Genomic DNA, 15,531 nt, shown 5'->3' with positions numbered 1-15,531 from the left:
GTAAAGCAGGTATCAAGGAATGGTAATCAGTTCCAAGGAAGGGAATGCAGCAATTGTTTAGCACACAACTCCTATCACCTAATGCATCATTTCAAGTGATAAAGAGTTTAAAACACAAGGAAAGGGGTAAATGCACCGGGGCTTGCCTTGTGTTGTAGGAGGCTCAGGGTCTGTCCCACAGATATCAAAGTAGAAGTTGTTCTCGACAGGTGGAATTTCAGCTTGCGGGGCAACTTCTTCTTCGACTACCACTTCTTCATTTTCTATGCATAACAATACACATACATGAATGCCCATGTGATGCTATGAATATGCAGTTATAAGAGAAACACACTAAGTAGTATCTTGAATACAAATTTCCTTCACGGTACACACTAGTTACTAAGGTTTCCTGAGTTAGTACTCTATTAGGGTTAGGCAATTATATCCTAGAAAGCTAGTGTCTTAGGTTTGGGACCAAACAATGTCCAAAGCATGCCAAATTCTACCCAAGGGCTTTAATCCTCAATTTAAGCTCACCCAAAAAGTTTTACTATTTTTGGAGCTATCAATTTAATTCTAAAATTCTAAAAGGCTAAGTTTAGGCATCTTTAAATCCTAAATAATTCATGCTTGGGACTAAAAGTCTTGAAACTATTTTTATTAAATACTAGATGAATTTAGGAGTATAGTAAAATTAGTCCCATGATTTTATCATTTTTTTAGAATTTCCTATAAATTTCCAAGCCTCGCAGAAAAAAGAATGAATAGTGTTGGGCTGAATCCAGCCCAAGCCGACCCATTAACAGGGGAAACCCACGCCCGCGCCGGTGGTTTTGCGCAGAGACCCCTGGCGATTTGAAAAACCCATAAAGAAGCCGCGACACTATTCATGTCTCTCTGACATTCGCGCAAAACCCCTCACACTTCTTTCTCTTCACAACTCCAAGTCCTCGACGGTAAACGGCGGCGTGCGCGCTCCGGCGAGCTTGCACTGGCCGCAACACCTAACCATTCACGCCCTAAGTCGGTCTACACCTAATTCCACCCCTGCCGATCCTAATCCATCCCTCAATTGCACGAGTCCGGCCCAGAGTTCTTCTACCCATGATGACGGCGAGACCCGAGGGAAAACTAAGGTGTTCCCGATGATTCAGCGTGGTCTAGTTCAATCAATTGGGCCTACGAGCAACAGGAGACTCAAGGGATGCTAGAACACCAAGCAGAGAAGCATGAACCAACCCGTGGATGGCTGGCCATGGCGAGATGCTAACGGCGGTGCGGAGAACCGATTTGGGGGAAAACGGAATTGCTCGGGCTATGGTGGATGACCGGCCCAGGTTAGAGTTCACTAGGTTCGTTATGAGGGGGTGAAGCAAGGGAGGTGCTCAATTTATAGAGGTTGGCCATGGTTACTCCGAATTTGGAATGGATTTGGAGGGCAGCGGTGACAAGACATTGCACTGGCGAGCACGCCGTGGCGCTCGACGGCCTACAAACACAGGGATAGTAATTTTGAGCATGCCACGGTTACAACTACGTGGTAAAGGACCACGGCGTGGCGCAGTCGAGTTCACCGGTGACCTCTGACAACCACGGTCGTGCGGCCACGTCGCACAGCCCTCAAGCCCATCAGATAAGCTACTACCTGTGGCCCAATCCATCTCCCCACCAGATCATTTACTCCCCCGCGGTTATCCACTTTGCGCCGAGCACAAATCATGAGGGCCAGCGCGAATCTAGGCGCGGGGATCACCGGCGGTGAGGTGCGATGTATCTGACAATCTTTGTCAGGCTACTGTACCATCAGGACCTTCATCAGCTTGTCTGACAAAGCATCTTCAGGGGTGTTTTTCACAAATTTTTATGTGGCAACTCCCTAATTCGTTTGTAACAAAGTTAATCTCCTATATACCAGCTCCAATTCGACCATAGGAACCTTGGTCATTTGCTCACTCGATCAAGCTTGAATCGACTCCAAAGTTCATCAGAACTCACTGTCAGCTAAGTTTCAGTCTTCAGTGGTGACTGACAGTCCAACTTCAGGCTCATTTTTATCCAATTTTTGTACAGCACCAATGCTTAGTCACTTAATCAAAGTTGAACTCCTATCATGGCTCTACAAGTTTGATGTATTGACCTAGGGAAAAATCCTCATGAATTAAGAAATACAAGGCTCCAAAGTCAGCTTAATCTTACTGAAATTTCCAAGTTTAACACATGGGTGTTCTTGGGACTTTTGCAATTAAGTCCAAATTGCTTCACACAACATGAAAATTCTCGAATGTAAAAGTTGCTTGGTTTTTTATGTTCTACCACTTTTATATATACACTTTGGTCCAAAAGTGTATAGAATTTGAAATCACCTCCTAGGGTACAATTTAGGGTTTTCTAGGGTTCCTTTTAGGGTTTGGAGCACTCTAGGGTTTTTGTGCCACTCAAATCCATCAAACTTGATCTCTTATGAATATTTCCAATGACTTTTGAGGTATTACTCATTTTGGCTTCCCATTACCCACATGCCCTAATCCTAGGGTTAAGTACCCTACCCTAGGGTTAAGAATACTTCAAGCCACCACATCACATTTGTTTTGAAGTTTTAACCTAGTAGATGCATTATAGGTGTAACAAACAAAATGAAATGTCAATGCATATGATGTCATGCTCAAGTTTTAGTGCGAGTAACACCAGAGGTGTTACAGTTACGGTCATAAGTAAATGTCAGAGACATAAATGTACTTTTACTCGAGCTGCGTCTCTTGCCTATAAATAGATGAACAGTACCACCGTACTGTTCACGCTGAATTGTAATCACTCTCTCGTGTCTTCACCTTCGAGCAAGCCGAAGAAATTGATGTAATATGAATTCTATTGATATTCATACGTACTTTTTATAGATAATGAAAATTCTAAGTTTAGTACTCTTCAAATGGAGGTATCAGGCCAAAGTTAAACAAATACACTCACTTTAAGGTGGTGTTTGGTTCACATAATTGTAACATGGTGCGTAACAGATAACATTAAAACATGTTTGTTTAAGTCCAACGTAATCAGATATCACATTGTAAACTGATACCGGTCTATATAAACTTATTACCACTGTCATTCGAGTGTAAGTGTTTGTTTGGTTAGGTTGTGGCTGTGAAAAAAGCTGTTGTGGGTTGTGAGCTATGAAAAAAGCTTGGACTGTGAGTTGTAGAAGCTAAAAATTGTATGTTAGAAGATGCTAAAAGCTGCTAAAAGTTCTTCCTTATATATTTGCACAGTTCCATCTGAAAGCTGTTGAGAACCGAAAGTGGCATGCGGACTGTCCGACCCTAAGGCTGGACGGTTCGCGGTCCGGACGTTCTTCCATATATATTTGCACAGTTTTCTTGCGGGATTTGTTAGCAAAACCTGCGGGATTAACTCGAGAACCGACTTATAATGCGTCCAGACCTCCTCCCTTTATATAGATGAAGGGCTATGGCCGATTGAACCCTCCACAATCGATCAAATCAAATCTACTTATCGTTTTTAACTTATGCATTAGGAGTAGCTCTAGTTTAGGCCTAGTTTAGCCTCCCTCTACCTCAAATCTTCACCTCTCTTCGGCTCTACGTCAACTAGAGGCACCTTGGGTGGCATGACGACAACAAGACACACCCTAGGATCTGTCCTCCTCAATGGAGTCCCTTCCGGGAGGCGAGATCTAGATCTGTTGTGAAGAAGAAGACCCTATGCGCCATCGTGGACTGTCCGAGCCCCAAGCGCGGACTGTCCGAATGTACGCAGAGGAGTAGTCGCTCCTGCACCAGGTCGTGGACCGTCTAGTCTAGGGTCGTTGACCATCGGCGCCTCCGCAGAAAGCACTGTCAGGCGGTCTGTTCCGGTGTTTGGCGCCCAGATCGACGCAAACACACTTTTTAGCGACTCCGCTGGGACCTGGTGTCCAGATCTACTAAAAATTAGGTCCTCAATTGGTTGGTTCTAAAGATCACACCGATATTTCCCCAGACAATATCCTAAAGTCGGATATTGAAAGTCTAACTGTCGAGGGGCAACAACATTACGAAGACTACGTGTGTCAAGCGAAGGAGAAATTCTTGTCACAATACATGGTGGATCGCCACCAGAAGGTTGTTAAACATGGAAAGACCGACGTTGCATCTCTTCTATCTTGGCTTCAAGTCCCCAACGTAAGTAAACCCGACGACATCCAATCTATTAAACATTATGTAGATTAGCAGCAAGATCAAATGAAACAACAGATTGGAGGGTTAGAAGAATCAATTAGAAAATTAACACGTGCGTTTAAGAAATTTGTTGCTCCTAATTTTCCATCATATGAAACTAGTAATATGATATCTATGTCTAATACATAGGCAACAAATGGGGATTCGCAGCCCCAGCTATTATATGGTATGCCGATGAACTCATATCCAAGGCAAATACCACCACCGCCGTCTCTGCTTGGCAGATCAGCACCCCTGGACACGGTCGGACCATTCGAGCTTTTGCTGGACAGTCCGGCCCTTATACAGACCATCTGGCTTTCTGTGTCAGACAGTCCGATGCTGCATCAAAACCACCACGTGGCCCCCCAATCGTAGCAAACATGACCGGGCAGTTTGGATTTACCACCGGACACACCAGATACGCATACGCAGAACCTATTGTTGCACATTATGCACCAAATTATTACATACCACAGCAGCAGTACGTTTCGCCCCTACATATTTAAACCACAGTGCACCATACAATCACAGGCCGATCAACATTATCGACTGGTCACGACAAGAAGGTCGGCATAGCAATACCCGACCGAATGAGCCCCATAGCCCAGGGTCTGGTGGTCTGCCACCGGGCGCAATGGAGAAAATTAGGAAAGAGATGGCTAAACTATTTCAAGATAAGCTCGAAGTTAGTGTAGCTAGAGTAGGGCAGTCATATCAAAAGTCATATGATCACCGGTTTGACAATGTCCCATATCCACAAGGGGCAAGGATACCAGAGTTTTCTAAATTTTCTGGTGAAAACGGTAGTAGCACACATGAACAATGAACATATAGGCCAGTTTCTAGCACACCTAGGCGAATTGGCCGATGGGAAAGCTTTTCGTGTTCATTTATTTTTTTTATCCCTTATTGGTACCACTTTTGCATGGTATACCGCCCTACCTCCTAATTCTGTTAATTCTTGTAATGATTTAGAGAGTAAATTTTATGAACATTTCTTTTTCGGGGAATATGAATTAGGGTTAGCTGATTTGGCTTTAGTCTGACAGGAACACGAAGAATCGGTTAATGATTATATCCGGAAGTTCTGGAACAATAGAAACTGATGCATTCGGATCCATGTCACAGATAAAGAGCTACCAGGGCTGGCTTTAAATGGTTGCTATCCTACTTAAGAGACAAATTAGATGGTGCTCAGTTATTTCAATAGCTCAACTACATCAGCGGGCTTTGGCCTGTGAAAGCCGGTTTAAAGAGACATCAAAATCGACCGCCCGTACTATACATCTAGTAGAGCGTGATAGTTCTAATGATGAATCCGTAGATGTATATACCGTTGAGCTTGTTTGGCCACCAAAGGCCAAATATTCTGCATGTTCTTCTTTACAGCCGGTTCACAATGATAAGCAAAAAGAGGTTAAATTTACCTTTAATGCTGCCAAATGCGATAAAATATTTGATGAGCTACTAAAAATGGCAACATTAAATTAACTCATACTATTCCTCCAATGGTGAATTAAAGAGACGTGCTTATTGTAAGTGGCATAATTCTTTTTCCCATGCCACCAATGATTGTGATGTTTTCGTCGATAGATACAATTGGCCATAAATGAGAGTTAGTTGGCTTTTTAGGAGATGCAAGTGGACACACAACCATTTCCTATCAATACAATAAAACCCACAAGTAAAAGGGTCTGGGTTCGAACCAAAATGGCCGATAAAGGAAAAGGCAAAAACATAGTCATTGGCGATCCTCGCACGTCGAATATATCACAAGAAGAGATTGCTCGAAAAGCTCTGGACAGAAGGACTAACAAGTCCGGAGACGGCGGGGGCAAGCTCAATCGAGCAGCCGAGCAAAGCTCCCTGACTCAAGCATCGTGGACTGTCCGGCACCTACGTGCGAACAGTCCGACTGAATCAGCCGGACTGTCCGCCCATGACCAGAGGCGTCAGCCTCCACACAAAGCAAGGAAAGAGACGCAAGGGCAAAGCACACATGGCCGACTAGTCAAAGCCGACCCTACATTTGATCAGTTTCTCTCCAAATATGCTAGCAAGGTCGTTCTATTGTGATCGGCCAACAAAGAAACCCCGGTCACCCGCTAAAATAAAACGACCAAATAAAACGGCCCAAAAAGTGACGCAGCATGCATCGCCTATTCATCCAATAATGCCAACATACTTTCCACCCACTTATTCATAGTTGATGCATTATCCTGTTCAGATGTGGGATGGTACGACGATGAACCCTTGGTACATGCATAGTCCCTTTGCCTATTTGGGTTGAGGGCACCTCCATTTTATACCTTTTGATCCATTGATCATATGGTCATAGACGACAAAGATGCAATCCAAAACGACCATTATGCATTAGAGCTCTATTGAATAATCACCCTATTAGGATTGAAAAGCCGATGACTTGCATCAGGCTTAACTCTTCGAGAATAAAATGACTTGTGAGATCTAGTATTTTCCGAAGGATGCTACATATGCTTTTGGTTCGTCAACCTCCACCAAAAGGGAGAGGGCATATGTTGAGAACCGAAAGTGGCATGCGGACCGTCCGGCCCTGAGGCTGGACGGTCCGCTGCAGTGGCACAAACCATCTGCGCGTGCGGCGAATCAGTTAGGGTTCTGGTTTTCTTGCGGGATTTGTTAGCTAAACCTGTGGGATTAATTCGAGAACCGACTTGTAACAGGTCCAAACCTCCTCTCTTTATATAGATGAAGGGCTACGTCCGATTGAACCCCCACAATCGATCAAATCAAATCTACTTATCATTTTTACCTTATACATTAGGAGTAGCTCTAGTTTAGCCTCCGTCTACCTCAAATCTTTACCTCTCTTCGACTCTACATCGACTAAAGACGTCTTAGGTGGCCTACCGATGCCAAGACAAACCCTAGGATCTCTCCTCCCCGATGGAATCCCTCCCGAAAGGCAAAATCTAGATCGGTTGCAAAGAAAACCCTTTTGGGCTATCACAGACCGTCCGAGTCCTAGGCGCGGACCGTCTGAACATACGCAGAGGAGCTGCTCCTGCGCCAGGTCACGGATCGTTCAGTTCAGGACCGCAGACCGTCCGCGCCTCCGCAGAGAGCACCGTCAAGCTGTCCGTTACGCACAGATAGGCGCCAACAAAAGCCGCTAAAAGCAGGTCTAAATGTGCTTTCAATTTACACCGCAAGAAAGCCATTTTTTTTAAAAAAGTTGCTTCTTTGAAAAAGCTACTTCCTTGTTTAGACCTTTGGTTTGGCTTTTATTGGACAAAAGTTAAAGCCAAAAGACAAATCAAGCACACTCTAAATCATTATTGTTACCATTTACATTACCATTCATGAACCAACGGCAGCTCCACATTATCATTGTATCAAAAAAATAAAAAGTCGTCCATTGGATGTGAAGAATAGCCAATTGAACGCTACCTGGAAGCAGGCGCAAACTGCACTGTCATGATGGAATTAAACATCAGTTTCCACCTCAAGAAAAACATGACATGATGCGGTTGCTCAAAAAAAAACAATACAAAATGTGTTCATGACATGAACTCTTTGCAATGTCTAAAACCAGTTTCATGATGGGTAGGTTGAACCAATCAATGAACATATGTGGCGGATTATATCAGCTGAAGCATTTGGTCGGGCTGCAGTTAGTGCCTTCTGAGACATGTCTGCCATCAATTTTTCATCACCTATAAAACAAACTAGATCAGAAATATCAATCTGAAGGGAAAAAGATCATCAGGAATGCGTGTCTTTATAAGATCCAAAAACATGAACATGTTTTACATACTCTACAGAAACGAAGAGATTTTTAAACAGGTGATCCAGGTTCTTTGAAAAAACAGATCTACTTATATAAGATTTATAAGAACCAAAGAATAAGACATCTTTTACTGGCCCATGATGTAAGATTTACCCAAGTGCGAAGCTACTGATGACTTAGCCACATGCTCTTGCATTTTATTACATGAGCTGCCTTTCAACTGCATTATTAGTTACAAATTAAATTCAAATAAGACATCTTTTACTGGCGCATGATGCAAGATTTCCACAAGTGAGAAGCTACAGATGACAGCGCCAAATAGAAGAAATCCAACAAGGTAACAAGCAATGTTGACAGCATGATGGGAAACAATGGTCAATGGCAAACACATTATAATAATAAGGCGCATGTTTTAGCGTCACCCATCCTCTTTATATTCAATTTTGATCTCAAGGTATAGGATAAGTAGTAGAATAATCACATAACTTTTGATAAGCAGTGAATTTAGCATGTTGGCTAGTAGCATGAGAACCTGAATTTAGATACCACACATACCAAAAATTTCATCAACTGCAGATGTGAGACTGCTAGAATCAAGTTCATCTTCAGTGATGACCATTGCTCCCATGATATCAGCCATGATATATGCATTTCTCGTTTGGTGATGGTCCAGAATTGTTGGCAATGGTATCTGAAAGACATGGAACAATGAACAGCTGTGCATAACTGAACTCAGTTAAAAGATGGATACTTATGTAGAGGGATGATTATCAAAAAAGCATGTTAACCAACTAGTGATGCTTTGTAAGTTGATCTTTTATGTTAATGTGAATCATCAATACTTATGTAGCAGAGTAGCTTCTGGCACAGCAGAACAGCTTTGAGCATCTCATGGGCCATGGAAAGATCAAAGATCTTTTCAGTTGCGCCGTACTAGAAGAGAGGTAACAATGATATGGAACTGAATTTTTTGTACATCTACCTTTTCAACAAAATAAATTAAGTTTGTCAATGATGCAGTTGGTGTATAATTTCTTTCTTTCAATAGGTTATCCTGAAGAGGTAACCACATCCAGATATTGTCCTCTTTTTGATAAAGAAGCTGAGAACATTCAACATATATGTGATCTCTCTTTTGTCACAATGGTTTGCCAGTTTTCTCACCATCCTAGATGACAAGTTTCTGACTGGTGGTTAAGGATTTGCTTTGGTGCCCAGCAACATTAAGCGAGGTTTAAACTCGCTGATAACCCTGGTCCCTGCGCGCAGCAATATTGTGGAGACAATGAAACTATTGTGTGTTTAGTGATGCCAAACCTAGCATATATCTCGTCCTTAGACAATTTTTTAAAGAGGCTCACCTGTGGTTCCTGGCAGGTGCTAGAGGTTTAACTGATCTAGAGGTTGCTGCCAGTTATTTAGCAAGCGTGTTTTTTTTGGGTCAGGCCATGTTTGGTTGTAAAGAAATAATTGAAATTTTGCCACTTGAAACGTTACCTTCTTGTTATAATTACCCATGTGTCTATAAATTGTGGGTCCATCTGTGTCTATGAATTGTGGGTTTGATGGAAATTTTGCGAACGTGTTTCGTGATAATGGCAAATATCAGATTCTCCCGGATGTAAAAGGGTGTGAATGTTCTTATTTTTCTCGAACAAAGCAAGAGATTTGCGTGTCATTTCATTAAGAAGGAAAGAGACAAAATTGTCCAGCTAAGGCCAGACTTACAAGACCCACAGTGTGGAAACGAGCCGAGCTCGGCTCGGCTCGCCCATCTGGCGAGCTCGGAAAAGCGGCTCGGCTCGCTCCGGGCTCGCGAGCCGGCTCGCCGAGCCAACGATCCTAGCCATAAACGTAAATATGCTCTCTAAATTATAATATAAAATCTTAAAAATATTTTAAATAACATATTTTAAATTAGTAAAATAGATATATCACTAATATAATATAGAAAATAGATTATTTTTGTATAGTAATCTCAAATAACATAAATTATTGTCTACTCGGTACCAATATTATATGCTAATTAAGATTTTATGTAACAAATTGTTGTTGGGTCGAGCCACGAGCCAACTCGCGAGCTGCACCGAGCCGATCCGAGTTGGCTCGCTCTTTTCACGAGCCACAAAAACAGGCTCGGCTTGGGCTCGTTCTGAGCGTCGAGCCGATCCGAGCCGAGCTACTGCGAGCCCGAGCCAGCTCGTCGAGCTCGAGCTTTTTTTCCAGCCCTAACCCACTCACACAGGACCCTAACTGTACAAACCAGTTCTAAAACATGACCAAAAGATAAGGCAAAGACAAACTAATTTGGTGAAGATCATCAATGACCAACTAATAAAATCTTGCAGATTTGAAGCACCAGCCCACCACCATATCCTGCATTCCTCCATGATCTGTCCAAGGATGTCAAGAATGCAAGGCCTAGCAAGTTCAAAAACACATGAATTCATATGCTTCCAAATCTCTCAGGTCGTTAAAATGATTAACGAATTCAGCCCCTTTTGCCTTTCTTTTGGCACAAGTCTAGCTACTTTTCTCCACCATTTGGGGAGTGTCGATTCAGCCATCGTAGGTACCAAATCCAGTAATCTTAGTGCCAAGAAAATGTGTGACCAGAGCTATCTTGAGAAGACACAAGGTGATGGATGGTTTCTTCTTCCTGATCACAAAGAGGACAGGTCTCAGGATGAGATAGCCCTCTTTTAGCTAGCCTATCTGCTGTCCAGCAGCGGTTTTTGAATACCAGCCAGATGAAGAATTTGCAGCGTAGTGGAGCCCAACTCTTCCAAACTCTCTTCCAAGGTGCAAAACGTATGGAACCAAAATAGAACGCAGCATAAGCAGACCTGCTACTATACTCTCCAGACTGAGTTAAATCCCACTTATGCATGTCAGGCACACCTTGTTGCAGGATGATCCCCTCTACTTGATCCCATATCTGGATGTACTCTTCCAGCACTTGAACTGTTAATGCCCCTCTAATGTCAGCCACCCATTGCCTATTATTTAGTGCAGCTGCTACTGTTCTTCTATTAGCCACTCTCCTTGTTATGATCTGAAGCAGATTGGGGGCAATTTCAGCAATACCTTTCCCATTCAGCCACCTGTCTTTCCAGAACATAGTTCTTTCTCCATTGCCGACAATTGGGGTGAATGTTCTAGGTTTGACTTGTTACGGACTCTTTTATTAGGAGAACCTACCAATGCCGACCCAGGCCAGAGAATAGTAATGAAAATCTATTGGGATAGGGATAAGTATTAGTAGTTTAGAAATAAGAATAATCTGTTGGGATAGACATAAGTATTAGCAGTTTAGAGATAAGAATAATGTGTTGAAATAGGGATAAGTATTAGCAATCTGTTGTTCCCAACAGTTTAGGCTGGCGCCCTTGAGGATTACAAAATCTGGGGCGCACCACCTTGTATGGGTAGAGAAGAAGAAACCCATGGCCTTAGAGAAGGCACAGGAGCTTCTCCTCACCTTCCAGTCATCCAATACAATCTTTAGCCATAACATCTTGGAACTTATTTTTTTCTAAAACGCGCAGAAGAACTGCGCATTAAGTATATTAAGAGGATAGAAATAGAGGTCTAAAATAGACCAAACATCCAAGGAAACCACCTTAAGGTGGACAAAAGCAAAAATACACAAAAAGATCCAGCAATTCTCCCTCCCTTTATCTGCGTCATTCCGTGATCACCACCGTTCCCTGCACCATCACCAGATCCCATCTCCATCACTTACGCCACCACCATGGCCTCTAACAATAGCAACAAAACCGTCACGCTCGACGACCTCGTCACCCAGATCCAAAACCTCACCATCACCCTCAATGATGTGCTCAGCAAGGTGACCAACAATTCGTTGCGGTTGACGTGTTGGGCGATAACGTCAACACTATGTCTGTCGAGGTCTCTTCCTTCAAGGCTGATCAAGGCCGCCTCCATGTCACCGTAAACAACGTGCAGTCAAGATAACTTGAGGCCAACAACAAGCATCTTGTGGCCGATCAGGGGGCCAAACCCATTGACCGACCACAACGTGCGCTCAATAGTCAGATTTGGCATGTGTTGTTTATCAGGTGTGCCTATTCATGTATAACTCGTGTGAACCTCACCTTACGTTGGTCAAGCATCTTCCATAATATCAAGGGCACTCTCGACACTGACCTCCACATAGGGGTTGGTCCTAGAGATAGCAATGGGGACCCAATCCTCGATTCCCCGCGGGGAATTCCTCTATTAGGAGATGGTGATGTTTCTTCGCCCATGGGGATGTAAACGGGTAAAAATTCTTCACCGACGGGTAAACGGGGATGGGGAAGCATTCCTCATCCCCGTTCCCTACAGGGACCCGTAAAACTTGCATGCGACAATTTTTTTGTATAATAGTTAATGATAAAAATAAATAATTACATTGTCAAAAGATCACTCATTGTACAAATATGTTCATTTTGATGTACACATAATAATTTCTTGCATCTGACACAATGTGTATAAGTGACAATGGTTTGCATTAATAACAAAGGACATACGTCATAATTATAATTTAAGCGGGATGGGATCCCCGTCGGGGATTTATCCCCACGGGGAACGGGGATGGGGAAGAAATGTCCCCTGCAAGCTTTCGTGGGGATCTCTATGGAGAAAAAATTCGTCGCGGGGACAGGGATGGGGACCTATTCCCCGATAGGGAATTCCCCATTGCCATCACTAGTTGGTCCTCTCTAGTTTTTTATAGCATACTCTTATGCAGAGTGAGCAGGTTGTCAAGATTCCCAATGCTCTACATCCGGCTACTTTTTCCTCGATGATAATTTGATGAACTGGTCCTCCAAATGGCAATCACTGTGTTTCATTCTAGCGGGGAGGTAGAGTACCATGTTGTTGCCCACATCATTGTTGTGTGTTGCTAGGTTCGCCAAATGCTACAGGGTGTTTCACGTCCTGATTGCTTCCACAATGCAGTGATGTCTATATGACCCTAATCTCATTCAGCATCGTCGCACGAAGCACATCGAGATTGCCATCCACTTCGTCTGCAAAAAGGCCGTAATAGGACAAGTTCACATGCTCCACGTCTCGTCCTCTCGCTAGTTCGCGGACATTTCGACGAAAGGACTACCTAGACAGTAGTTCACTGACTTTTGGTCCACTCTTTGTGTTCTAAATTCTCCTGCTTGGGTATTAGAGATAGAGTAGTTGTCTAACTTGACTTGTGCTCCAAGTAGAATTAAATAATCACAAAAAACTCAAATTACTTTAATCAAGACAAAAAGAATAAGTAGAACCACTGGAATTAGAAAACAACATATCAATGTATGATGTATGATACCAGAATTGATGGTTTCCCAGTGGCCAATATCTCGGTGCACGTCATGGCACCAGCTCGAGAAATTACAACATCACAGGCAGCATATGCCATTTCCAGTTCATGCAAGAACCTTCACAAGTAGGAACATCTGAAACTGTCAGAATCAGTGAATCAACCTAGTGCAGAGGATAAAACATGTGCAACGCAGAAGAAAATGGCATTGACATGCCTGAGAATTGTTTATGATATTGGAATGCCAAGCAATAAAGATTGAAAGAAATTGCATTTAGCAATTGGACCAATTGAATGCATCAAGCAGAATTGTAAAGCTTTTAGAATGTGGCAAAGTTTTGAGCGCATACAAGAATGTGGCACATAGGTTCCTTGTGTGAAACATATTCATCCAATTTCAAGTCTTAGACATAATATGGGTGCTTGTATTTTCTTAGATTCATCATAGAATAAATACGGCAATTCATTCTAGGGTACACAATATCAATATGTCAATTAATTGGGAAAAGCTCCTAGTGACTTTATCAATCTTAAGATCTACCGGCTCTGTCTCTAATGTGGGGTGTGCTGCATGTGTTGAAAGGATGCATGAATGTGTTGATATAGGTGAGAAATCATATAACTAAGGGGGTGTTTGGTTTCTAGAGACTAATTTTTAGTCCATTTTATTCTATTTTAGTCTCTAAATTTCCAAAAGAATTTTAATTTCTGTATTTGATAATTTAGGGACTAAAATGTAATAAAATGGGAGGAGCATAACAAACCAAACATCCCCTAACTAACCCTCTAGGCTCTGGCCTCTGGCTAACAACTCGGTCTGCCCGTGAGGAAAACAGCAAACGAAGACAACTCACGGGGTAAGAAAAAGCCGGCGATGGCCTTTGACGAGGCTCTCCATCTCGCAGAAAGTCTCCGTCCCCGTCTGCCATATAATGTACCGATCCTTATTCCTCCTCAGCAACTCGTAGTAGACGTTGAGCACCGCCACATTGATCTCCGGCGACCCCTCCGCTCCCCCAAGCACGAGCACGACCTGGGCCTCGTGTTCGCCCAATAACCCCGCTCTCGGGAAGAAGCGCGCCAAGGCCTCAGTCTTGGATGCTCTGCACTTGAGGATGGACATGCGGATGGGGTTCCCGTAGACCGCGCACCTGCGTTTGGGGAGGAGCCGCACGGGAGCATTGAAGGCGAGGAAAATGCGGCGGGCGAAGGGAGCGAGTAGGCGTGTGGCGGGAGCCGGAGAGGCGTCCTGGTCCTGGATCACGAAGGGGAGGCGGAGCATGAGCGCCGCGAGGCAGGCCTGTAGCGCGGGAGCGCCTCCTGTAGCAACAAGGACGTGCGGGCGGAATCGGCGGAGGTGCAGCGCCGCGGCGAGGATCCCGCGCGGGAGGCAGTGCAGTGGGACGGGGGCGAACGGGTACGAGGCCGCGGCGGCAGCTGAGGACTCTAAGGACGGGGCGGGCGCACCGATAATGAGGGAACGAGAGGACGGCAGCGAGGCGTGAAGCTCGTCGGCGAGCGCGATGGCGGAGTAAACGCGACCACCGGCGCCCGCGCCACCACACGCGAAGGCGAAGCGTAGGGTATCTTCGGATTCGGATTCGGATTCAGGGTCAGGGTCGGGGTCGGGGTCGGGGTCGGGGGTGGTGGGGGGTGAGGGTGGAGTGGAATCACTGGAGCGGGAAAGGTGGCAGCGGAGGCGCGCGTGCGGGGGCGCAGCAGTGCGCGTGGGGATGGCGAGGTTTGAGGTTTGGGTGCTGCGGAGGCGGAGGAAGCGGATTGCGGACCGAGGGGTTGCACCTGGCTGGGCGGCGGTGGCCGGCATTTCTCTGGACTGTATCCTGTGGGCGCCGGGCAGCCGGCGGCGTGGAGGAAGATTTGGTGCCGGATGGCTCGAGATATTACCGACGACTAGTATGCAAGCAGCAAGTTAAAGCGAGCGTCATAAAAATGCCTTTAGACAACCATAGAAAAAAGCTTTTGCATTTAAATCCCTCACACAAACCTTTACAAAACCTTCCCTACTTTCCACACTTATACAACTCTAACTTTCTATCCTAAAATAAATATTTTGTCCTTATCAATAATTTTTTTATCATATATCACAATTTTCAACCATCATATTTACTCTATATCTCAATTTTATACCAAGTATCACATCTTATATCGTTTCTTTTTCATTCTCTACCCAACTACCACCACACAGTTGCCTCCCCACGTGGTCGCCCATTGTCAAGGCA

The 15,531-nt window shown here is 44.2% G+C and overlaps 1 protein-coding gene across 1 annotated transcript; it reads right to left on the bottom strand.

The window, feature by feature from the left end:
• Positions 1 to 7,496: 7,496 nt before the first annotated feature.
• Positions 7,497 to 15,218, bottom strand: LOC100283509 (glycosyltransferase family 28 C-terminal domain containing protein). The gene is made up of 4 exons (NM_001156409.2): positions 14,146 to 15,218; positions 13,301 to 13,409; positions 8,521 to 8,656; positions 7,497 to 7,891 (listed from the first exon to the last, which is right to left on the bottom strand). The coding sequence occupies exons 1-4, from the start codon at positions 15,114 to 15,116 to the stop codon at positions 7,773 to 7,775; spliced, it is 1,335 nt and encodes a 444-aa protein (NP_001149881.1). The 5' UTR covers positions 15,117 to 15,218; the 3' UTR covers positions 7,497 to 7,772.
• Positions 15,219 to 15,531: the final 313 nt, after the last annotated feature.

The sequence above is a fragment of the Zea mays genome, chromosome 3, assembly GCF_902167145.1.
Source record: "Zea mays cultivar B73 chromosome 3, Zm-B73-REFERENCE-NAM-5.0, whole genome shotgun sequence".
NCBI classification, from domain to species: domain Eukaryota; kingdom Viridiplantae; phylum Streptophyta; class Magnoliopsida; order Poales; family Poaceae; genus Zea; species Zea mays.
The sequence above is the reverse complement of the archived record's forward strand: the minus strand, read 5'-3'. Positions and strand labels throughout refer to the sequence as shown.

Bases quoted from the DNA above. Each gene is read 5' to 3' on its own strand.
- LOC100283509 (NM_001156409.2), bottom strand. From the start codon at position 15,116: ATGCCGGCCACCGCCGCCCAGCCAGGTGCAACCCCTCGGTCCGCAATC. The intron at 13,410-14,145 runs GTGAGTTGTCTT...CTACTTGTGAAG, and splicing joins CGCCGGCTTTTTCTTACCCC to GTTCTTGCATGAACTGGAAA. The intron at 8,657-13,300 runs GTATCATACATC...CATGTCTTTCAG, and splicing joins CTGGGAAACCATCAATTCTG to ATACCATTGCCAACAATTCT.